The following is a 26,439-nucleotide window of genomic DNA, read 5'->3' on the forward strand; positions in this document are numbered from 1 at the left end:
AAAGTAGAAATGCTGTGAAATAATCTGTCTTGCACACAGTAACATAGGGATTTGTCTTTCCCACCTGGAAAAGCTAAGGCAAAGTGCAACAACGCTATGTAAAAATGCACTGTAGAAGTGAAACAAAAGTACAGTTGAGATTCTTACACCCACACTTTTACCTTAAAATTTTCCATGTCATGAAATGAAAATAGCAGCCCTGGCTAAAAATGACCACCTCGACAGATGTGGAGCGAGCCCCGAGCTGCAGGAAATGGTGAGAGTGTCACGTCTTTCATCGAGCACTAAGAGGAGAGGTCGACCCAGAAACATGTGCTGCGTGAACTTTGGCTTTTTTCTTCCTGTAAGGGCGCCTTCTCTCTCCCTCTCTCTGGATATCTCATTTTTGTGTGTGTCGTTAGCTTGCATACTCCCATATGCATACAGATAATGAAACGTGTACGGCATAGATACCTTTTCAAACTTGAGTTCCACTTTTGTGTTGGTTTTGTAAATATCTTCAAGATAAAATAATTAATGTAGGGTAAATACAGAATAAATACATGTCTTAAAAGTAAAATAACACTACACTTTTTGTAGTGTAGTGATGTTACATGCTTTGATTTATCATATCATACAGGTTTTGATTCCAGACATCTAATGAAAGACGTGCACCTGAAAATAACAGGTGAAAGTTGTTAGCTGTGATTTGATGACTAGGAGGAAAACATTGCCTCCCTCTAGTGGTGAGAAGATTTGGTTTCAGCAAATTCAGACCTCATTTAAATTCATTTCCAAAGCAAAGTTTTGCTGTTCATGAGGGGGAACCAAATTTTTATTCAGCTTTTCTTGCTTGAGTTTGTAGGAAGAGCATCGCAATTCCAAAGAAAGTCATTTATTCCACATCCATAGTCAACAATAAACAAATAATTTGCCATTTACAGTCATATGTAGCATTTACAGTTGAAGTTTCTAAAGGAGATACAAAAGGTTTCTGGTGAAAGACTAAATGTGTTCTTGACAGAACTTAATAATTTAGATTCAAGCATGATTTTCATGTTTTATTCCATTAAAATTAAGAAGTACGGTCACTGTCATAAAAACTCTTGCCCTATCTAGGCGTATGTACATGCATTTACTGGAAAAAAAAGTCATTTATAGTAAACAAAATAAAAAAAAAAAAGTCTATTCACTGTAAACCTTCAGTTCCAAGTTCCCCAAATGGTTAATACATCTCTTAACAACACGGACTGTTTTTCCAGTTTATGCAAGTAGTTTATTTAAGGTTCAACTTAGCACCTCAGACATTTTTCCACCCATGCGCCTTTCCCTGTAGAGTACTTGAGCTTTAGATTGTAAATTTATTGACAAGGTGAATAAATTATGCGTCTTACCAGTCACACAGCTCACGGTGCAGTACACTGTACGTAGGGAAAAGCAGCCATGTGTGAAGAACCTTTATCGACTTCTATGCTTACAGAAAGAGGAGGCAATATGCTGTAATTTCTGGTGATGATGTTTCTCCTCTTTAAAGGGGTATTCAGGTTCATCTTGTGTTGGGGTTTTGTGTTTTATGAGAAGCACACAGGGCCGATGTCCAAGCCAAACTCCTGATCCGGCTTTCCAATGTCCATTGGGGCCAAGTCCATGATGGGCAGCCTGCCCGGAGTTTGAGTCCTGTACTCAATAACTGTCTTGCCCCATTCTCCATTTGATTTCTAAGGGAAAAAGAGAAGCAGATTTATGACTTGAAACATCTCCTAATTGTTTTTTATGAAATGTAGGAAGTTTGTTGAGTACTTACTGAGCAGCCATCTTCGATGACAGTGTATCGGAGGCGGTTGTTGCCCTGCGCTCTCAGCTCCTGGCCATTGAAACCTCTGAGGACCAGAGCGTTCTTCAGGCTGCTGCTCTTCTCATCTTTATAAGCCACACTGTTCCTGCAGTGATAGGTGATGTTCTGGTGCGACTCTTTGGACAAAAGCTGCAGCAGCTTCAGTTGAACAGCCACTACATTAGGCTGCTCCTCTTTATTTCCATAGCTGAACTGAAATTACATGGCAGTTAGACATGGTTACATCCAGAGTGCAGGATTCCACTTCTATTATATAATATTATCGTATTTATTTTCTTACTTTACTTCCACCATTGATGTTGGCTCCGAACCAGACAGGTATGTTGGCACTGGAACTGGATTTTGTCCACCAGGCTTTGCGGGGAATGGTGGCTGGATTGGCGGAGATGCAGGTTTCACCACTTTCCATATTACAGAAAACCCTAATAGCATCTTTTGTGCTTCCTTGATTTGGGTCAAGCCAATATCCACCTGTTTTAAAGATGCAAGAAAGAAAATTACTGAAAGGCAACAAATCAAAAATGTCTAAATAACCCCTAAATAAGATAAACAGGACCCTCACCACTCTTTTTCTCAGGGTAGCACTGTTTGATGTCCTGGCAGGTTTTCGCAGGGTTCATCTTGCTGCCGTCAGGACTGCGGAGGTTTTGCAGATGTCCACTGAGGGTCTTCAGGGTGGCACGGACACCAGTGTCTGTACGCAGGATGGCTGAGATTTTATTGGGAAGGGCCTCATCTCTGTTGAACTCTGGAGGTGGAGGAGGATCAGCTTCCACATAGTCTTCTGCGAATTCCTCAGCTTCTGGTACACCACCATTAAGATCATAATCAACAGCGCCAACAAAGAGATCTTCCACAGCTGCTGTGGGGGGGCCGGGTGGACCAGGAGGACCAGGGGGTCCAGGTTCACCAACTGGACCCTGACAATGAAAAGATCAGGTAGAAAAGTCAGGTAGGGCAAGGAACAAGCCATATTTCTACTAATGAGCCCAACCAGTCCCAAGACCCCTCAATGTCCCCGACTGATAAAGTCTTAATTTATTAATGCCTATTGAATTTTGTTTTCTCATCGAACAGGTCACTGCTGCTAAACAGTGGTTTAGTCGTTTTTCTCTCAGATTAAGACCAATAAGGAGTTTTTTTTTAAATAGAAATAATTAAAAATAGTCTTGAGTTACCTGTTCACCAATGTCTCCACTAGTTCCTCGACTTCCAGGAGCTCCCATTGGTCCAGGCTGGCCGATGTTTCCTTCCTTTCCAGGAGGACCCACTACTCCTGGAGGACCCTAAATAATTGTAAAAGAGAGAAACTGTCAGTATACATACATTATTTTTGCAGGTTTATTAGTTATAGACTATGGTTGTAGACCATCTGTTGGTCAAAATTGTGAACTGATTAAAGACTTCATATTTTGATAATACACTTACTCTTGGTCCAGCTGGTCCAACAATACCTATAATTCCTGGCTCTCCTGTTTGACCCTGACAACAGAAAAGAGTGACATTTCATCATTACCTTTACTATTCACTTATCAAAGTCAATGGCTTTCGGCTTGTCCCTTCAGGGGTCGCCACAGAGGAACATGTTGTGCATGTTGATTTGTACTTGGCTGTATAGGACCAAGATGTGTAAAATCCCAGGTACAATTAAGTGTTGGATACAGGTAAACCAAATTGTGTATTCACATTGTTCTTGAACATCGGAACTAGAAGTTTCCCATGAATTAATATCTATCTGGCTTTAAGTTCTAAATATGTGTCTTACAGCTGATCCTGGCAAACCATGGAGTCCAGTGAAACCTCTGTGTCCTTTCTGGCCCCTCTCTCCTTGGTCTCCAGGTGCTCCTTTGTCTCCCTGTGGTCCTTGAGGGCCCTAAAAGTAAACGCAGAATGTCAATACAACATGTCAATGGAAATCACTCTGTTTTAAACTCAACATTAACTGCAAATTTAAAAATGTTCAAAGTTAGTGATGGGGTGAAAAGTTGCCATATCATGCTTACCACTTTACCCCTTATTCCAGCTGCTCCTTGGGGTCCAAGGGAGCCTCTGGCACCCTAACCATCAAACAAGTAAAGAGACATGACAGAACAGACCATTGTGACAATCGTGACAGACCTTAGTTAGCATGTTAGAGATAATTTGTAGTTCTATTTAGGATCCTCACGTTTTCGCCTCTTTGTCCAGGACTTCCTGTAATTCCCACAGGACCCTCACCTCCTGAAGACCCTGTACCACCAGCCAGCCCCTCTGGACCAGGATCACCCCTGTCTCCCTAAAAACACACAAATCAATGATGACACATGTATCATTAGAAAAACTAGAATTACAGAATATCCTAATAAGTTTATGCATGTGCACAAGTGAACTTTACAGGTATTCCTACATTTAGATATTTAGTTTTTCTATTTCTAACATGTAGCACTGACAAGAACTAGCCATACAGGAGGTCACACTTCATTCTTGAGCTCAAGTAAATATTTGTGCAAGAAATTCTCTCGAGGCGTTTCCAAGACATTGTGCTCACAAGAGTGGGGCAGACACACAACCTGAAAACACAATGCCCGAGGCCACAGTCATAACAAGCTAAAACCAACACAGACATGATGTGTATTAAATCTTACCCTCTCCCCTACGAGACCATCTTTGCCAGGAGAACCCTCTGCTCCAGCGATTCCCTGAATAAACATAGAAATTAGCTACAGTAAAAGGTCAATCACCAATAAAGAAACTATTCTTCTGGTTGGATTACAGAATGGGAGGTTTCAGTAAAACCTTCTTATATCTGATAAAACCATCTTCATGACTAAACATCAAGAATAAAAGCTGTGGAATGACTGGACAAACCTCGGGACCAGCATCTCCTCTTGGCCCTGTGGCTCCTGGTAAACCAACTCCACCAGCAGGCCCTATGCTGCCTGAAGCTCCAGAAGCTCCAGGTTTTCCTGGTGGACCCTGAGAAACAAAAACAAAGTTAAAATAGTTGTACAAAAGAGTCTCATCATTATCTAAAGAGTCAGTGTTTTCTAAATCAAACTGAAAATATAAAACCACTATTAGGAATACATACCGCAGGACCTGGCAGTCCCTGCATGCCTCTCTCTCCTCTGATTCCAGGCTGACCTACGACACCTCGCTGTCCTGCAGCACCAGCAGGTCCTGGGGGCCCATCAGGACCCTGAAAAACACACAAGATCAGTCAAATAACTGAAATATCAGGATTGATTTTTATGTAGCTGCTGGAAGATCAGCACAGCTGAAATGTATCTAACCGGAGGACCATCTTCCCCAGAGTCTCCCTTCTCTCCAGGGGTGCCAGGTTGGCCTGGGGGACCTCTCTCTCCTTGACGTCCTTGAGATCCATTCTCTCCTCGAATCCCAGGTGGGCCCTGCTTTCCTGTAAGACCTATGGGCCCGTCTGCTCCAACAGCACCCTGAAACACAAACAGGATCTTCCCTCAGCTTCCAGCTTTGAAAATCCAATGAACGAGGCTGAATCAGTGGTAGGAGTCTGACACCTCCTGATAGGTCTTATTGTTCTAATTAACATGCAGATTGGTGAACTTTGACAATAAATGTTGGTGTTATTTTCATTTGATGGAATAATTTAACTCACAAGAGCACCAGGTGGTCCAACTCCTCCAGGCAGACCGGGAAAACCAGGAGAACCCTGTGGGAAGATGACATCACATCTACTTTACTGATAATATTATTTTCCAGATTACAAGGCTCTGTAGAATAACAGTTGACAAATTAAACATAACTTATAAACACAAAAATTCACAGCGCAAAGTTGGTATTTTCCACAAAGGCTTTGAATGTGCCTAACTCACCGTTGGACCCTGAGTTCCTCTGCCACCTTTCAGTCCAGCCACACCAACAGGTCCCTGAAACACATGAGACAAACAAATGAGATGACTGTGGATATTCAATTTGAGTCACCCACTATTAGATTATAACAAATATTTTATTTAGATACATGTTTATGTTTTTTGTTGAGTGTGTGTACCTGTTCTCCCGGTTTCCCAGCCATTCCCTGTGGTCCAGGTAATCCTGATTCTCCTTTCTGGCCTGTCTCGCCTGTTTCACCTTTGACCCCAGGCTGACCATCAGGACCCTGGACAAGAAACAGTAAATTTTTTTTTTTTTTTATCAGCCCAGCATCTAAAACTGTGTCCTAACATTTGAATCTGTGCCTTTATTATTTTGTTCAGTGGGATATTCCGACAGTCTTGCTTTATCTGACTTTAGTGGCCACTTACAGGGGGTCCAGGTAAGCCAGCAGCACCTGTGGGACCAGGATCACCAGTAGATCCCTGTTAATATGTAAAACGCAGAGATAAAAAATTAATCAAGAACATTTTTAACTTCTAATTAATTTAATATAAGTTGCATTGAAGATGTACAGACGGTGATTCCTCTCGAGCCTCTGGGTCCAAGAGGTCCTTGTGGGCCGGATTCACCCTGAGATAAACAATAATGATATGACCAATTATGTAACAATGAAAACATTTTTAGTTTGAACACCTTAAATTGTAATTAAAAGTGTTGAAGATTTAGCTTTAGCATCATAATCCTATCACTCTATCAATTCTACTGCCTTTACTTTACCCTAAGTTGAATGTAAAAGAATGTAACATTTATGTCTAATTACATGACAAATCAAATTTCCAGATCAAAAATACACGCTAAAAACTGTAAACCTTGTCTCCATTGGGTCCACTAGGTCCAGCAGGTCCAACAAGACCAGGAAGTCCCTTTAAATGAGACATATCAGAATGTCATTTTAGAAACTGTGACACTGTCAAGCACTAATATTTTAACAGTGAATATGTTTTCTATCATGTCTGCCCTGCATGTTATGTTGAGACAACTCACCCGGGCCCCATCTGCTCCTGCTTTACCCTCAGGTCCTTTCTCTCCAATAGAGCCCTGTTAGAAGAAAACAGCCTCAATAAATATGAATATGAATATCCCTCCAGTCTACAGAGAAGAGCATTTGTGAATAAAGCAAGTTTCTTTCCAGATGACTCAACTATATTCTATAACTTACAGCATCTCCCTTCGGGCCTGAAGGTCCTGGTATGCCTCTCTCTCCTGGCATACCTTGAAGTCCTGGACCTCCTGGTTCTCCACCAGCACCATTTGGACCAGGGTTACCCTAAAATGTTTGGGAAAGTGTCACAATATTTGAAAGAGTGTCACAGATTTTTGTAGCATTCATTTATTTGCATTAAACCTTCATTTTCAGCTACTAGGGTGCTCCAAGAAAGTATCACAGATCCACAAGCTGCCACTGAAAATCATGCAGGCCTTTTGAGCTTAGAGCTACAAGACTTAGTGGTTTTGGTTGTGATACCTTTGGTCCGTCTGGTCCTGGTCCACCTGGACTACCTTTGGGTCCCTGCAGTCCATTAGGTCCAACTTCACCTCTTTCTCCTGGAGGGCCTCGTTCTCCCTGGAAAGACAAAGATGTGCACACAAATAATTTCTTTCCTTAAAGACAAAAATGTAATAACTAGATTCAGATTCAGTTAATCAGTCAAACCAACTAAGAGAACTGCAATAATAAAACAAACTGACCCTTGGACCAGTTCCTCCGACAGACCCAACCTCTCCAGCAAGACCCTGGAACAGCATCATTATAATGTTATACTATCACATCTGAATAAACAGATTTAGAAATGAAAATACTCATCAAACAGAGCTAAGTTCATTTGTTTTTTAGTTTTATTTGTGATATTGTGTCGTACCTCATCGCCTGGTTTTCCTGGCTCACCAGGTGGTCCTTGTGTTCCTGGCAAACCCTAAAAAACACCAAACCAGCTTTTATTTAATTCCAATGAAAAGCTGATAATACGTGGTTATTGCTGCATCAGCCTTCATGGTTTTGAATTAATTTCTTAAACCTAGTATACTGTATGCAGTATTACATACAATATACATTTTTATTGTATTACTATTTATTTTTTAATTATGTAATACGGTATACCTGGAAACCGATCAATCCCTGTGGCCCCTGCTCTCCTCTTTTTCCTGCAGGACCCTTGAAAAAAGAAAGTTGATTTTAATGTGATCTCTTCACAGTGTTGCTTTTGATGCTTTTCTTAACAAAGGTGGATGCTTACAGCTGGGCCAGTTGGGCCAGCAGCGCCTTCCTCTCCATCTTTTCCATTTAGTCCCTAGAAAAAAGTACTACAGTATTTATCATTGTATTTGTACTATCATCAAAGGAATGGAGACACAGTAAAAGTTACAGATTTTGTATTAATAGTGATAGTTACCCTTGGACCTGGAGAACCAGGACTTCCAGCCTCTCCAATCTTCCCAGCATCGCCCTAAAAATCAACAGGAACAAAACCACGGTGATCATTGTCTGTTGTGCAACAGCCAAGAAGTTACACCACTCTTCTGTTCTCTGCACTGGCTGTAGCTGCTGCATCAAGTTCAATCAGGCCCTGACCCTTACCTACAAAGTGGTCAACTCAACAGCACGAGCCCACCTGAACTATATACTATATATGAAAAAATGGAGTTGGCTGACACTGGCTTCTCCCTTGTACTTGGGTTCGGATACTTTACTGCCCACCACTGAAGTGACTGTTAGATCACTCAAAAAAACTTGGAGTTCCTCGTTTCCTTTAGGAAAGCTTTATTCCGGCATTCCTTATTCCAATCATATTCACATTTGTGCTTTTATATGCGTGCTGTGTGTGTGTGTGTGTGGTTTCTGAAAGAAATACAAAATACAAAATCAATACTAAATAGAACAATTATACCTAATTATCAATACGTTTTCCCATAACATTAAGCATGACTGGTTTACCGTTCACATGTTACGCATATCGCTGCCAAAGATGGAGCTCTTACTTCACAACAATTCCCTCTACTGCACTTTCCTACCTAAAGCAAATACATGTCTGCTAAACCAGTAAATCAATCATATTATTAAGAAATGGTACTTAGCATTAGACAACTCAACCATAAATACACAATATGTATCTAATTAAAGCGCTGCAAAATACAGTCTCGAAATGTGCAGGCTATCAATTATCCTTAATTGGTCACATGTAGCCGAAACGGCGAGCTAACTATGAAAAACCATAATGTCCGTAACAGAAATATAAATATACATAAAAAGCTATAATAATGGACTTACAGTTCAATGGACGCACACACTGCATAAACATTAACAGTTGCAATAAACTTAATTAACTTGCTGGAACTCAGCGAAACAGTCCTCGCTCCGTGACCTCCTCATGCACGGAGCTGGTCCGATCGGAACATACCATTCCCAGAGGGGGAGCGGAATAGTCCAAGTGGCATTGGCCTTTTTAACAATATATAAACAATATTTGTCAGGTTCTCAGTGGTACAGTCATACTAACAGTCAGGCCTTTTGGTCCTGGGAGGCCCATCGGTCCAGCTGCCCCTCTGTTTCCAGTAGAACCGGCTGAACCTTGTTTGCCATCTTCTCCTGCTGAGCCCTAAAAAGGAGAGTCATAGAGTCAATGAACTATCATGTTGTTGCTTGGGTAAGTAATGAAACTTTGATCCAAGTTTTTTGCATACCACTGGCCCTTGTTTTCCCTCTGGTCCCTGAGCCCCAATAAGTCCTGTCAGTCCCTGTGAAATAAGACAAAATAAGTTACAACAACGTGATACCTGTCTCTGCGAGTGCAAGTGTTCAGACCCATTCACTTTTTGCAGACTTTACGGAAAATATTTAATAATTTTGTATTATCCCCACATGGAGAACAGTATTCCTGAGTTTTGTCATTTTATTTAAAAGTTATATTATTTTTTATTTTTTTTAATAGGGAGGTGTCTGTTTGATCTGGTTTGACTGGTGTAATGCTGCAGTTACAAAGTAATAAATAACAATGTTTTACCCGAGCTCCCGTTAAACCTGGCTCTCCATTGCGTCCCTGATCTCCAGCTAAACCTTTTGCGCCAGCCGTTCCTGGCAGCCCTCTTTCACCCTGGGCTCCCTGTTTGCGCAAACATCAAAAATTCAAAACACAGCAATGGATGAAGATGGTGCCAGATTGTACCACCATTTAAACTTTGATGAGAAGTCAACTCACCTTTTGACCTGGTAAACCATCTGCACCAGGGAAACCTCTGTTTCCTGGAGAACCCTAGAATGTAATGATAAGATCAATCTATATTTTAAAAAACGGTGAAACCCAAAAGACATGAAGACCTTTAAATTGATTTTGTTACAGACTATGAAAAAATAAAAATGGGCCAGGGATAAATCCAGTCACTGATTCAACTGAACTCACTGTCTCTCCTGGAGGTCCTGGAGGCCCAATGGATCCACCATCTCCTCGTGGTCCACGCTTGCCATCCTCTCCCATTGGGCCTAATGGACCTGGAGTACCGTGGTCACCCTAATATGACAACAAACACTTTTTCAATTAACCAACACGTAACTCCAAAATATAATTAAAATGCACTTTAAGGTTTTTTTTAATGTCAGGATGGTCTTCAGCTCACTCTTTCCCCCTTCAGTCCAGCTTCTCCTTTGAATCCAGGGACTCCAACTTCTCCCTGTAAAAGAGCATCAACAACAACATAAAATTTCCACTTCATGTGATTCTCCAAGCTATTTATTTTAAAAAAAAGGAAATTAATTTAAATTAGTGCACATACCAATTGGCCCTTTGGTCCTGGTGCTCCCGTCATTCCCTGTGGACCAGGGGTACCGGGTGGACCCAGTAAACCTGCTGGACCCTGGACACCTGCTAGTCCCTGAGAAGAAGAAGAGAAACCAACTGAAACTGCTGCAGTATATGTCTTTGAAGAGTCAATCAATCACATCTCTAACCAAAATAACATTTATTATTATCAATAATTAACTAATGTAAGTTGGTTTTAAATGTTTACGACAATCTCTTTATTTATGCAGCTGCACTTACTGTTTGGCCACGGGGACCTGGTGCTCCATCGGATCCCTCTGCACCCTAATAAAACAAAATATTAACTTGAAATTACTTAGTATTCTGTGCATTAAAATCATCAAATGGTGGTATGGCTTTCCCAGTGTGAAAACAAATCCCTACAGAAAAATAAGACAGAATTATGGATTTGATTATAACACACCTGTTGTCCTGTGGGTCCGGGTGGTCCAACATGACCAGCATCTCCCCTGGGTCCCTGCTGTCCTGGACTTCCTCTCACCCCTGTTGGCCCAGCTTCACCCTGCACCAGTGGACACAATCAGTTTCAGGTCCAACAATTGTGATGCTATTTAGTTTTGGGTTTGGAGTAAACCATGATGATGGTTTCATGGTATATGTACCTATGCGTGTTAACAATAAGTGGATATTAGATTCTACTGGTGGTCCAGCCCTGGTACCATAATTTACTGCCAGATTTTCTCAAATATTACATATTTACTCCTAGAAAATGCCCAAATCTTGACACCAGACTGGGAAAATCTTACCTTCATTCCTGGGCCACCAGGAAATCCTGGCACTCCGGGGATTCCAATTGGACCCTTAGTTAAGAGAGAAAGTGTTTTTATTTCTTCACAGAGATCAAGTATGAATAAATAATAATAAAAGCGAGATTCTGCTCTCATAGGGTTTCAATACTGTAGAACTGGAAATTTTACTTTTCCCATTTACATGATCTCATGATGTAATAGGCTTTTGTTTGCCTGATTCTAAATAGCCTACACATCACGTACATTTATACTGTAGATACAAATTCTTACCAGAGGCCCTGGTTTGCCAACATGACCAGGTGTACCACGTTTTCCCTAACAGAGAGACAGAATAGAAAATGTTTTAATCCTAAAACATAATTTAAACATTTTGAAATAGCTTCAAATAAGGTGATTTGGTGTTCTTTTCTTTCTTACCACTGGACCGGTTGGTCCGGCTCTGCCTCTTTCTCCCTGCATGCCTGGTGGCCCCTAAAACAGAAAACATCCTCAATCTCTACATGAACGACTTGACCATTATGTGGACTCTAATAATATTAACAATGTGTGTTACCTACCAGTGAGCCTGGAGCACCCATTGCACCGGGAGTACCAGATGCACCCTGCAAACACAAAGACAGATTTGACACATGCAGATATGTATGCTTTTTGTTTTGTATTGTATAACAATATAACAATATAATATATAGCACCTTGGGAATGAAGAGATCAAGGAATATGCAATAGTCATACCTTTGCTCCAACGGCTCCAGGCTCCCCTCTTGACCCAACAAGACCAGCATGCCCCTGTTGGACAGATTCAAATTCAGAAACTTCTTGAAGTTTCTCATGGGGAAAAATTATAAAAAGTGTAATGTTGTTTGTATGAATTACCTTGTGACCTTTCAGTCCAGAAAGACCTGGAAGTCCTGGAAATCCTCTTGCACCCTGCATTTAAACATCATTATTTAATTACTATGGATCCCAAGCTTTTCTTTTTTTGGTAGATTTTTAATTTGGATTTATTTTATGTATTTTGCCTGTTCTGCTCAGCCACCTCCAATAATATGGTGGAGATCACTTAGTGTGAAGGTTCCTGCTGCTATGTCATTTAAAATCCACTAGATGTCAATGTGTATCATATTGTAAATCTAGTTTATGTAGCTTTTTCTTGTTTCTATTCTTCTCACTTTATCTTTTTATGTGTATGTCTCAATGTAATTGTTCCACTGTTGTACAGTATATATGTAAATTTCTGCAAATATAAGTCTGTAGATCAAAATTTATGTATACCAGTATGCATGTAGAAACTACATGCAGAGAATTTATTGTTTCTGGTCTTGATTGTGTCACTGTTATATAATTAATTTAGCAATTTCAATCCATTTAGTTTTGGGGTGTAAAAATGTTTTGTTACCACAGATCCGGGAAATCCTGGTTCTCCTGTAGCTCCTGCTGGTCCAGATTCTCCCTGAGCAGAAAGAAAAGAAAGAGTAAAAATTATTTCTGGTAAATAATTTTAAAGAATACTAAAAACTGTTGATAATTATGCTAATTAAAAAAATATTCAAAATATTTTATATTCCTGTTCAGTTACCAGTCATGTAACAATAATAATAATAATAACAATAATAATAATAATAATAATAATAATAATAATAATAATAATAATAATAATAATAATAATACCATAGTTAACAATTGTAACAGGATGCTACTTTTAAAATTAGATTAATTCAACATTTTGATGCAGTTTCAAATGATTAATAATAGGTTTGACTCACATCAAGTCCAGGTTTTCCTGGTGGCCCGTCTGGTCCCCGAATACCTGGCTCACCCTGACAACAAACGCAGACATTAAGCATTCAATGACACTTGAATGTTAACACTGAGGTTAACAGATCTTCAAAACAGAAACAGAAATACACCTACCATTTGTCCTGGATCTCCAGCCTCTCCTGGAATTCCCTGACCACCACTTGGACCCTGGAAGAGAATGGAGGTAAATACAATCTGAGGATATGCACCTAAAAACTTCTTTGTAGCATCTGTTGAGATTTTTAATCTACTAATTACAATATGTCTTTTCATGTTAGAGCAACTTAAAATTAGAAATTTGCAGTGCTCCTTTGTCCCATTTCATGTTCCCACAACACTTAGAACAAGAAGACAAAATAAAATTTGAGCTAAGCTTTTAAGTCTTTACGTGGACGACAAAACTTACTGGTGGTCCATTTGACCCTGGAGGTCCTCGTGGTCCTGGTTCACCCTGAAATATAAAAGTTATATGTAATAACTTCATGGACATAAAATTTGTCATTTGCACTTTTTCCTTTTAGCAGCACTCACCCTCGATCCTGATACCATCCCAGCCAGACCACTCGCTTTCTCACTGAAACCTGAAGCAATCTGGGACACTAGGTTGCCCTTTTGGGAAGAAATTAATTTAACATAAATGTTAAAAACTATCAGAGAGAATGTTAATTCTCTGTAAAACGTGTGTATTTTTCTGCAGGGGTGAAAAACTGAAATAAGTTAAGAAAACGTACTCCTGGGTGGGCAGGATGGCCTGGAGGTCCGGGTTCTCCTGGATTTCCTGGAACACCAGGCTCTCCATCAAAGCCTTGAGGCCCAGGGAATCCCTGCATTAATTCAAACATAGAAAGAAGAATTGAAGTGCTTCAGCAACAATATTAGAAGCCTTTATCTCAGTGGTTGTTGGTTATCTAAACCTTTAATAATTATAAATAAACAGCTCATTTCTGAACCAATCAATCAGTTAATTAACAATTTTGCATAAGGATCCGTTAGCTCAGCTGGCCTGTATTCACACTTACCCGTCTGCCTTTAAAACCTCTTGGTCCACTGTGACCCTGAGCTCCTGGAGGACCCTGAATCAATACAGTACATAAAATAATATTAAATAATCAATCCTGATATTCCCTAATCTCATCATCCACAGTACCTGGTCCAAGTATGCAGTATTACAATAAACTCATGATAGCGTAATACCGGTATTATATACAAGAATGATCAGACCATAATGAAAAGCGGGTTTTACAAAACTATAAAATACTATACTTAATTCTCCAATTAACAGTATTCTCCAATTCTCCAATTAACACCAAATGTATTATGAACACACATTTGGTGCCCTCTAGTGTCAAAATGAAAACACAAAGATTAGTATTTCTGTTGTCTAAGGGGGGAGTCTAAAGGGAGTTTTTCCTCTCTACTGTTGCCTAAAGCTTGCTCAAATGGGATTGTTGGGTTTTCTGTATAATTCTTTTGTATAATTCTCTGTAAGGTCTTAAACCTTACAATGTAAAGTGCCTTGAGATAATTTCTGTTGTAAATTGGCGCTATACAAATAAAACTGAATTGAATTGAATTGAATTGTCTACTGTACTCCAATTTATACTTCAATCAAATATAGTGTTTAATACTTACAGCAGGTCCTGGAGGACCAGGGAGTCCCACCACCTAGGAAAATTAAATAAGTGTTAATTCTGCAGGAGAAAATGCTGTAAAATGGAAATAGGATACATATAATCTAAAATGCAATACATCCATGCAAAAAATATTTTTTGCATGGATGCTTTTGTTTGTGACACTACTCACATATGGGATATCACCGGGTTCGCCTTTCTGCCCCTATAAAAGATACAAATCAACAATTTGTTGTAACTGTAGTATTGGAACTGGACTATAAACTATTTTTTAAATTTGTGAAAGTTAATCTATGGTAGATTTTACCAGGACTTACCTTTAAGCCCATATATTCTTCGGGAAAATATAAAAAACAACAGTTAAAACGATGCTGATGATGGTTAAGGATAATCTCATAAACTTTTATTTTATGTAGTTTTATGGTTTTCTACAGCTCTCATCTACTGCATTCACAACGCATAATGGGGAAATTCGTTTTTCTACACATTGTGTTAATAATATAACATTTAATTAACAGTTCTTCTGGTGAATGCACAGGGGGGTAACAGGCAACTTTGTCTCACCAATCATCCTGCTGGCACTGGCGAAGGTGTCACACACAGGGCAGCACTCTCCCTCAGGTGTGACGACCTTTTCGCAGTTCGACAGTATTTCACACTGCACCTCATCACAGATGACGACACCGTTATCGCAGACACACACTCGACAAAGTTCAGGTTTCCAGATGTCGTTGTGATGATGTAGCTCCCCGTCGACTGTGCAGCTTTCACTTTTTTTCTCTTCTGCAGCTGCATTGAAGAACAAAAACAGGTATTTTCAAAGTAGAACTACCAAAGTCTTCACTAAAAAATGTATTTACCATTTACCTGTTGCGGGGTCTGTGCTGGGCGTTAATGTTGACACTGCAGTCAAGCACACGGGGCAACACTCGCCCTCTGGGGTCACAGTTTTCAGGCAGTCGCCAAGGTCCTCACATACCACATCCTCACACACAGCGGTCCCCTTATCACACACACAGATCCGACAAGGCTCCGGGTTCCACATGTCATTGTTGGCATAGACTTTTCCATTTTCCATGCACGTGTCTTTGTGAAACAGAAACGTAAGAGCATTAAATTAGTTGCTTAAGTAACAAAATAGAACCAGGAATTCAACCATTAGCAAATCAGTGTATCAATGACCAAACCAGTGCATTTCTAGCACATTTACTAGAAATCACACATACTTTGCATATGTAAACAATACTGTTGTAATTTGAGAATTTGTATGTGTCTTTGCTATTATTCCAAGCAGTTATAATATTTTTGAGAAGAAACAAAATGAACTGCCCCACAGTAACAATAGCAATTTACAACAATCACAATCTACAACAGTATTAACAAACTGACAGCAAAAATGCAAAGTACATGTGATTTCAGGGTAGAATCTGCTAACATACTTTAAATATCAACATTAAAGTCTAACATGCTTGAATCGCATGCGTGCAGTCATTCTAAAAGAGAAAAAGAAGATCTCTTTTTCACACAGTTCATCCTTTTCACTCATATAAAGTTTGTTTCAGATCATTTAGCTTCCCTTTGTTCTCAAGAAGTCATCACAAGTGCATCAAACATCGAACATGACAAAGGAGGTAGTAATTATGCAAAGGAATACACCTTCCGTGGTCCTTTTGTGTGGCAGTAAAATTGGTAGAAGCTCCATCATTACCCATTCTTTCCCACTGTTGCAATTAATGAGAAGATGTGAGGCAGTGCTGACACACAGTGATGAAGCTGCTAACAATGTTTTATGCACAAAAGGTGATTTGAGACAGTTGGGAGTTGGTGTGCACAGGGTGGAGCCTGAAGAGGAGGGTTTCAGGCTGCAGGAGATGAGAAAGGCTGCAGGAGATGAGAAAGAGCAGCAGCAGTCCTAACACAAGTGGGAAGATTGACTGCTGAAGTTGCAAAAAGGTCACGACAAACACTGAAAGAAAATAACCATGATGCATCCATCGGTTGTTCATACACAAATGTGCACAATACATTCCAGTTTACCAGTTTTATCTGTATCTGTGTTAGGCTGCTGTGCTGCAGCCAAACACACGGGGCAGCACTCGCCCTCCGGGATCTCTGTGGTCTTGCAGTCCCCTACATCCTCACACACCACGTCCTCACAAACCACCGTCCCCATATCACATATACAGACTTGACACGGGTCTGGGTACCATATCTGATTGTTGGAGTAGACTTTGCCATCCTCTGTGCAGGAATCTTTATGAAAAAGAACAGCAACTGACATCAATGCCTGCTGGTAATTATTTCTCAGCTGATACAGTTAGACATCATTACAGTCTTGCTTTACTCCAACAGAGAAGCAGTAAAAAGTTGACTCTGAGCTGGAGAAATCCTCTGTGCATTTAAAGAGTACTTTAAAGAGCATCTTGATTTTCAAAACAACACAGAGTGTGTAGCTACTACTGACACAGACACACACTCGAGAGACCTGAAGTGCAATTTACATTCCATAACTTAAACCTAAGACTTTTGAAAAGATCTATTCAAGTATGTTTAGACTTACTGTACTGAAATGTGTTCATTTAAACCAAGAAAAAATTAAAAAAGTGTAGTTACAAGAAGACAGCTCGACATCAGTAGCTGTTAAATCCTGTGCAGTCAAGGTACTTAGCTGCACTGCAGGCTCCAAAAGCTTACACAGATTTATACAGTTACAGTTTAGCCCCCCTATTTTAGCCTATTTAGAAAACATAACCTTAATGTATAAATAACACTGAATTATGTCAATATGACTGACATCTACATTTGTAATACAAAGTGCTACCATCGGGGCTAAAGAATTGTAAAGTTGTGTATTTTAATTATTAGTGGTGGTACTGCAACCTTTGGTGGTCCATCTGAGTGGATAAATCTGCTCATTTCTGTAGTTTCAGAACATCTGCATGCTCCTGTTCCTTTCATGTCATACTGTCCTCCTCGGCACCCATCTTATAGTTTGCAGTTTAAACTTTTGTAAAACCTCGATGCAATGAGAAATGTGGAAATTTAATTAATGTTAATGTGTAAATAACGTACATAATTAGGATTATCTGTCATGTGGCATATGTAGTGTGGTATATTTGGAAAAACGCGAACGTTCTTAATGTCCACAATAATACAAGATAGAAAATACACTTGTTTCATTCATATTAGGTCAATGAAATAGTAGAAATAGAATAGAAAAGTAGAAAAAAATACCAAAATCTTTTTTCAAATGAACAGAAAACATTAAATCTCAAATTCAAATAACATGAGAAGATACACTGTATGTGATTTTCATGAAAGTTTTTAAATTACAGTAAAAGTTTACTCTATTTTGGACCCCCATAAAAAGCCACGTAAATAGATCCAAAGTAGATTTGTAGTTGTTCAGGTTTGAAATAGTTCTTAAATATTTATTACCAGTTTTATTGTCCATGCTAGGAGGAGGTGGTGTGGCTGTCAAGCACACAGGGCAACACTCGCCCTCAGGGGCCTCAGTTCTCTGGCAGTCCCCTAGCTCTTCACACACCACTTCCTCACACACAACAGTCCCCGTGTTGCACATACAGATTCGACATGGCTCTGGGCTCCATATCTGATTGTTGGAGTAGGTCTTGTCATTTTCTGTGCAGGTATCTTCATGAAACAGAACAGTAACCACATGAGTATCGTGTCTGGCTCCCTTTCAGTTTGTGGTGACGGTGAAGTCTGTGCATCATTATGGGGTTTTCAGACTTGAGACCTTGAGTAGTCTTCACTCAACAAGCAACTCTCTCTATGCCACAGCAGACAGGAAACTACATTTTCCAAAAGGGAGGCAAAGTTGATCCTGAGGAACTCTAAGGAGCTGTGGCGCTAAATGCTATTATTTTTGAATGAGACTCTAAACATTTCAAAGTCAGTGAAGCAAAGTACACTTCCAGCCACAAGAAAGTCACAATTACTATGGAACTTCTATAATTACAGTCTCCAACTCTACTGCCATTTCTCTTTTTGCAGTAAAATATACATGTTTACTGTATGTTTCATTCTACTTAAGATAAATAAGACACTTAAACACATAATTTTTCCACAGCTAAAATTGCTACAAAATGTTAAGACAACAATGGAAAAAGTGGTTAAACCACAGAAGACACAAAGTGAATGACGAGCATGAGTCAACATAGAAGCATCACCTTGACTGGGCCACATGGCAAAATGTCAAACTGACATGTAAGTGGGACAAAAACAGCGTTCAGTGTTTCCACCGACAACATTTCTACACATTTTTACAATACAAACTTAATTCTAAAGGTCCACCTGTGATCATTGCTTCAACCAACAGGTGATGCTAAGAGACAACTGGAAACAGTTCAACAGATTTCTTTATTATTCTTTATAAATTCTCATCTTTTTGTGCAGACCTCATTTGAATCATCACCTAGATCTAAGACTCTTAGATTAAGAGTTCAGACCTTAGCCCCACTAAGAATATTTGGGATGTGCTGGAGAAGACTTTGAACAGGAGTCCGACTCTCCCATCATCAATATAAGATCTAGGTGAAAAATGAATGCAACTCTGGACGGAAGGAAATGTTGAATTGCAGCAGATTATTGAAACGATGCCATGTTTTTGTTGATGGGCAGAGTAAATGTTTATATAAACCATATGTAGAACCACCCATGTCCTTTCCATGATGCATATCTGTTGTTTCTTTAATTAATAAGACACTAAGCTGTAGAAACACAATACAATAGCTCTGTACTGAAATCTGTGCACAGCCCTGCTGTTCCCAACACTCCATGATCATACTATAGTGACAGTGTACATATAAAACCCCCATAATGATGTGGTACACCAACTGAAAGGGAACTAAATATGTGGTAAAGTCCATGTAGTAGGAAGCAAGTGTACAGCACCAGCATTTTCCATTTACCTGCTTTAATGTCTGTACTGTGAGGTGGTGCTGCAGTGGAGCACACTGGGCAACACTCGCCCTCTGGCTTCACTGACGTCTGGCAGTCACTTAGTTCCTCACACACCTCGTCCTCACACACTACAGTCCCCATGTCACACACACAGATTCGACATGGCTCTGGGCTCCATATCTGATAGTTGGAGAAGACCGTTCCGTTTTCTGAACAGCTGTCTGAGTCAAGCACAGCAGCAATGAACATCTGTAGCAGAGTATTCATCTACTTGTATGTACACTGCACTTATGAATGAATGAATAGCTGACAACCTAAATTTTGTATTTGTTTGTTTATATGTCGTATACGTGTGTATGTTCAAAACACATTGAATCCAAGGTAAGACATGTTACAGTACATTATTGTGCTCATTAGTGTGCTATTAGTTAGATTATTAGTGGTATATTATTACAAACCAAGACAGACAGAAAACATGTAAATTACGACATTGATTTTAAGTCAATTTATATCATAGTGATTAAATTATAAATTGTATAATCGGAATATGACACACCTTTATGACATAATAATAATAATAATAATAATAATAATAATAATAATAATAATAATAATAATAATAATAATATACTTAAATGAATACTAAAAACACAACTGCTGAATGCAACTCACTGTACTTTCCACCTGTGACCAGCAGGCTGCATAAGTTTCTAAGTTATACAGTACATATCAGCAGACAGGGGGCTTTAATTTTTTAAATACTATGTGTAATACACAGTGAATTACCTCTATGTACAGTAGGTCAACCATATACTGCATTTTCCTCCTCACAGACTATGCTATCAGGTTGCATTATGGGAAGTGTAGTAAGAATTTTTTAAAAACTGTCTTATTATGATACTGCCCATCCTAAAAAAAGTCACACACATTAATATTTTGTTTCACTGCCTTTTGCTTTGATTACAGCAACCATTCGCTGTACAATCGTTTCAATGAGCTTCTGCAGTGTCTCAACATTCATTCCCGTCCAGAGTTGATGTGGGATGCTCTTACCTATTTGATTAGTTAAATCCAGGTAGTGACTTTTTTTTTGGATGGGCAGTGTTTATTGGTCCTGCTTTGATTTTGAATATGTAAGAAATTCATCTGTTACATGTCACCAAACGGTATTTATTTATTTTATTATTATAGAAACAAGTATATAATAGCACAGCATTCATAGCTAGAGCTCTAGGTCTTTAAAATACACGAAACGTTCACAGGAAAATATATAGAAAATTACCCACAGGCATCACTGACATCCTCTAGATGGACTGACATGACCAATCCAACCAATAATTCTCTGGATTATTCTGTTGTTCTTAAATTTTTCTGTAGGGTTTTAGTCATGTTCGGAAAACGTAAGACTACCAACAAAACAATATGCATTGATTTTCAAAAAGAAATTCAGATAAAAAGTTGGAATAAAATGTAACTGTGAGAAAAGTGTCTCTTTAATAATGTTTTCCTGCACTTACAGACACTTTCAGGCAAATTGCCATAGGGCTGCACCTGAGCAAGGCATTACTACTATTGAGTCTGGCAGTGACTAGACTGTGGTTGCACTCGACAGCTCCTGGCTGTAAATGTGACTATAAATGTGTGTGTATGAAAGTATGCAATCATCTCTGCAGGAGCAACAGCTTTGTCTCGACTCCAACTGTAATCATTCTACAGCAATATATACTTTAAATGTTAGCACGTCACAGCACACAAAAAGACTTAATGTTCAGAAGTCACGTCCTAAAAGTCAGACTATAAATAACATTTAACATAAAGGCGTCTGTGCTGTACTGTATTCCTCAACCATGAGGTAAAAAATGTGGAATAATTGTGCCTTATTGCCACAAAACATTGTTTCTTTAGTAAAAGTAAGGATTAAAAACCTATGAGACAAAATTATATGCTATAATAGATCATTTCATTGCAGTGCAAATGGATGGTCTGTACATGTTGTTAATCCTGCCCCCCACATGACTTCATCCTGTCTGCCCATCTCTTGTTTAAAAAAAGAAAACCTTCAGGAAACACAAAACTAAACAGAATGAGGAAAAAAAAAAGCTGAAATGGCCACCTGCTACAGGCTTTTTAATTCAGGCTATTTAGTGACGTCTCTAAGTACTAATTATGTGGTGGAGCCTCTCCCCGCGAGAGAGGCTGGTTTTCAAAAGCAGGAGTTATTTCAGGGGAAACCACAGTGGCTGTATTATATGTTGGGCTCGGGTAAAACTTGTGGCTTGCCAGGGGTGCCACACCCGGAGAAACCGTCCTGCTGCGAAATCTGCTTCACCCTCAGGTGCAGATCTCAGGCTGCAGCATGTTCAGCAGGAGACAGCAGCTAAAAAAATCAGTGATGAGCTGCAGGTTCATTCGGCTGCAGAGCTCTGATACAGAACAATTTTCAGTATTTGCTTCTGCAACTAGCTAATTTTGGTAGAATTTCATTTTTTTATTGTGGGAAAAATTGTGTATTTGAGTTTTGCAGATAAAAATCATCTTTTTATGCTGACACTTGACACAATTTTTTAAAATTTAGCAAACTACAGAAACATATGATCAAAAACTGGATTTGTATGTAATAAGGCCTTAATTGTGGGTTTCTTTTAAGTGAAATCTCTCTCTCTAACTGTGTGGTCTGCAGTTGCCCAAACGGCCTGAATACAGGTTTATAATTAAACAATATTTAACCCACATAAACTGGACCCTAGGCTAGTGGTTTCCAACCAGAGGGTTGAATCAGGTTGAGATGATTTCTCCTGTAGTCCAGTTTATTAGCCTTGACTTCACATATTTAGAAATTTATGTTTGTTTTATCAATAATTTAGTCAGTAAAAAGTAAAACAATCATGTTCTCTTTATGTGAGTTAAAACCTTCAATAATCCTTCAAACTAAACCATCAAGGAAACAAATGTCACTCTTGGGTTAAAGTGATGACATTGATTTAAATGAACCACTGCATTAAGCTTACACTACTGATATTTCTAAATTGAGTTGTAGCTTAAAATGACTAAAAACCCATAAAAACCTGTGGAAAAAATGTGTTGATATTGGTTTCTTCCCATTTAAACTCTCTCTTTTCTATTTCCCACTCAAACAAACACACACATTCACACACACCGAGCCAAAAACAGCACACTAAAATCTTAAATAGCCAGTCAACGTCTTAACAAGCTGACAGCCAGTATCATAAATCTCAGCACGCTGTTTCTACACAACAACAAACATGCAGGATGTGAAACAACAGAGCATCTGAATACAACTTGAAACACTGAAACTAAACTGATTTTCTAAATATTTGTCCGACATTTGAGGTGAAATTGATCATTAGTGTTATATTTCAGTTTAATTAGCTTCATTGTGGCACCTTCAGGAAGTACTATACCCCAATCGAAGACTTTTAGGGGATAAAACTACAGCCAAAATTTAACTGAGACCCTGGTTCCTCCAGCAGAAACATTTGAGGAACTGAGGTGTTTGAAAGGTTCCTAACAGTTCCTGTGTTGGTAACAGGTCTTCTGTTAAGCTGGTTAGACCAAACAATGTACTGACCAGTGGGGACATCGGGCAACATGAATAGGCAGCTTTCTTTTAAGGGATAACAAGTCTAAAATGTTCAGCTTAGGTTTGTAGAAAGACTACAAATAAGGAACCAGAGATTCATCGTGACACCTTTACTGCTCTAATAGTCTAGAAAGTGCGCACCAACAATGAAGCAACCTGTTTTCCAATATACATTTTTTTGCATGGATAAAACAATTAGTTAATAAAAGATTTTATTTGGTAAAAGTGAGATTAGTGCAACTGATTTTGTAACTCTTGTTTCCAGTGCTCACACTAAACTAAGCTGAGCTAAGTTAGTCTAGGCTAAGCTAACCCTAACTGCATGTAACCAGAAGCTCATCTTGGTCAGTGAGTAGATTACAGAGTAACTTGTCGTCATTTTTCTTTACATTGTTGTAAAAGGATTTTTAAAAAGTATTTAAAGCAGCTGCAGAAATCACAAAATAAAATAATACTACTTCTATTTGAACACAGCATTGTGATTGTTCATCTTTAATTGGTAGCATCACACCACCTCCTCACCTCCTGTCCTAAAAAGAGCTGCTGCACATGTCTCAACCTTCAACTATTAACTCAGATGTGGGCAAACATCTGTAGCTGAAGCTTTTCTTTCTTCTTTTGCTGCTTCACTGGAGAAAAGTGAGCATATTTCATATCCAGCATCTTCTCACTCTGGGTGTGTCTTGTCTGCCTTTGGCCCCAAGTCTGACCAAAATTAGTGGCCTGCTTTTGTCCATCCCATCCACAAGGCCACATCATTATAGCCATGGCACTCAGAACCCCTTCATTCAGGCTCGACCTCGCACTGAAATAGCCCAGCCAGCCGTGTGCGCTCTTTAGTGTGTACTGCAGCCTGAAGGGGGAAAGTATTTTTGACCAAGGATCACATCCACTGGGACAGTTTATTTTAGAAAACTGACTCTTGCTCGAACGGGAACAGCATCTTGAACTGGAGGTTTTGTGTCAACAGCCTGGGCCACTTCAATATCAGGCATCAAAGCTTGTTACCTGTAAGATTTCGAACTGAACCTGAACGGTTTGCAGTTTTTGCCAAATGTTTTATATATTCACACACCTAATAAACCTTTGGTGGCTTTAGCAGCTTCTTGAACAGTTAGATAGGTTAGGATAGACTGTTATTAATCCCAGAGTGGGGAAAATCACAGGTTTACAGCTGCACAGGGAAACAGAAAGATTGTGTCTCATTAAGCCTCATTAAGGTTCAGCATGATAACCATTTCTGGTTTAGGTTGTGGGTGTGAGTTTAACCTTTACTTCCCAAACCACAAGGCCAATGTGGTCCAGGTGCTGGGAGGCAGAGCTGCCCAGTTTAAGCTAAAACAAGGAGCAGGAAACCTGCAATACATGAAAAACCTCCCAAGCCACATGTCAAATTTAAAAAAAGACAACATCATAAAGCAGGAATGTAATAGAAAACACAAACAGAACTGTAAAGAAAATGTGAATATCATAAAAATACAAAGTGATCATTGGACTGAAATTGGTTATTTGATCATAAATCATTCAAAGGCAGAAATATAGAGGAAACATTTTATAGAGTCCTACATTATATAAAACAGGTAAAAACAATCAAACTGTGATTTTATGAACTTGATAAAATGTTGATTCCAGCTCAAAAACCCACAGATGTAAGAAAACATCTCACTGACTTTGCCAAAACTAAACCTTTTCATGTTGTAAATCCATCAGCATCAATAAGACGACAGAAAAAGGAAAGAAGTCATATTCAGGCGACTGTCACTCACCTTTCTTGGCATCTTCTTGGCAGGTCACAGTGATCACCTGAGCCAAGGTGATGACTAGGCAGACGCAAATCCCAGAGCGCAACGAGGGGCCCATGTCTGCACGCCAGACATGCAGCGTCCTCAAACACAACAGACGAGGAAGTCAATAAGACCCCGAGCTACAGCATCCAGCCTGAAAAATCCAAATATCCCTGAGTGGAACAGGCTCCTGGATGAGCGATTACTGTGAACTGAAACAAGCTCCCTCTTTACCCCCCCAACATCCCTCCCTCCTGCTCTCACTCTCCTCCTCTTCTACTCTCTCATCATTTTTTCTTGCTTTATTTCGAGGCCAACCTCCTACTCGGGCTCCGAGAGCTGCTTTGAAAGATGTCGCTAATTAAAGGCTGCATAAAATTTTGATTGATGAAAGAAGGTGGGCTGGAAGATGCTGCTGTAAAAAAAGTTTTGAAATTACTTTTGCATATATCGCAAAAAAGAGCTAAATCTACGTGTTGGATTTATGGTTTATTCCATTTATGGTTTTCACCTTCACTGCTTTGTGGTTGAACGATCATGTCGGCTCGACTTAAGCGACCAAATGTTGATGATGTTTCAAAAAGAAATGCATTTTCTCTGCTACTCCAGTGGAGCTTGCGTGCCATAAAAGTATATTCTTGGCCATTGTTTTGTATAAATCTCACAAAACAAACAATACAAATGTGATGTGGTTTAGCCTACAGTTTTTTGGGAAATTAACTCATCTAGCCACTGCACCCACAACAGTTTCAGTATTTCTTAATATAAAAAAAAAAAGAGATTTGTTGAAATTTAGATTTTGATCTTTGTACAGTTCAAATAATTTTGAACTGCTGACACAACTTTAGAAGTGTCAGTAGGCAGACTTTGCACAGAGCCATCCTAGCTGTTTTCCCGTTTCCAGTCTTTATGCTAAGCTAAGCTAACAATCTTCCACTAATGGCTTAATATTAAGCATGACATGTGAATTTGAATTATCAACTGTTGCATTTTAAGGTTGTTTCCATTAAGAATATTTTTTTAGAGAAGAAGAAAAGTGTTTTTGATCTATTCTTCTCATAAATTCTCAGTCATGTATCAATGGTCATTCTATGACATGTTTAACTATTATTACCTAAACTAACTATTGTTGATGTACTTGACAGAATATATATATTGGAAACTTTCAGACAGTTAATAATTAACAATCTTTTTCTTGCTGCTGTTTACCTGAAATTTGACTGACCTACATCTGTGAACTCCAGTTTGAGTGGTTTACAATGTGCATGTTACATTCATCTGATGTGTTTTCCAGGGCAAAGCTCTGCCAAGCCAGTGCATCAAGCAGACTGTCAGTCCCTGAGCTGACGTCCCAGAGGTAGAAAACAAAACAATGTGAAATAGTCTCCATTAGTGATTCCTGCACTGAACAC

General features: G+C 39.2%; 1 protein-coding gene across 1 annotated transcript; it reads right to left on the reverse strand.

Moving 5' to 3' along the window:
- Positions 1 to 885: 885 nt before the first annotated feature.
- col5a2b (collagen, type V, alpha 2b) lies at positions 886 to 25,214 on the reverse strand. The gene is made up of 55 exons (XM_026363056.1): positions 25,010 to 25,214; positions 15,584 to 15,802; positions 15,281 to 15,505; positions 15,034 to 15,050; positions 14,889 to 14,921; positions 14,718 to 14,750; positions 14,105 to 14,158; positions 13,817 to 13,909; positions 13,617 to 13,694; positions 13,492 to 13,536; positions 13,200 to 13,253; positions 13,052 to 13,105; positions 12,685 to 12,738; positions 12,162 to 12,215; positions 12,021 to 12,074; positions 11,846 to 11,890; positions 11,706 to 11,759; positions 11,559 to 11,603; positions 11,286 to 11,339; positions 10,943 to 11,041; positions 10,759 to 10,803; positions 10,493 to 10,591; positions 10,337 to 10,390; positions 10,123 to 10,230; positions 9,922 to 9,975; positions 9,727 to 9,825; positions 9,407 to 9,460; positions 9,223 to 9,321; positions 8,119 to 8,172; positions 7,963 to 8,016; positions 7,827 to 7,880; positions 7,588 to 7,641; positions 7,418 to 7,462; positions 7,194 to 7,292; positions 6,888 to 6,995; positions 6,713 to 6,766; positions 6,538 to 6,591; positions 6,245 to 6,298; positions 6,097 to 6,150; positions 5,844 to 5,951; positions 5,668 to 5,721; positions 5,451 to 5,504; positions 5,107 to 5,268; positions 4,905 to 5,012; positions 4,682 to 4,789; positions 4,459 to 4,512; positions 4,002 to 4,109; positions 3,838 to 3,891; positions 3,600 to 3,707; positions 3,263 to 3,316; positions 3,013 to 3,120; positions 2,397 to 2,754; positions 2,115 to 2,305; positions 1,784 to 2,026; positions 886 to 1,697 (listed from the first exon to the last, which is right to left on the reverse strand). The coding sequence occupies exons 1-55, from the start codon at positions 25,101 to 25,103 to the stop codon at positions 1,551 to 1,553; spliced, it is 4,773 nt and encodes a 1,590-aa protein (XP_026218841.1). The 5' UTR covers positions 25,104 to 25,214; the 3' UTR covers positions 886 to 1,550.
- Positions 25,215 to 26,439: the final 1,225 nt, after the last annotated feature.

Source organism: Anabas testudineus, chromosome 2 (genome assembly GCF_900324465.2).
Source record: "Anabas testudineus chromosome 2, fAnaTes1.2, whole genome shotgun sequence".
Taxonomy (NCBI): Eukaryota; Metazoa; Chordata; class Actinopteri; order Anabantiformes; family Anabantidae; genus Anabas; species Anabas testudineus.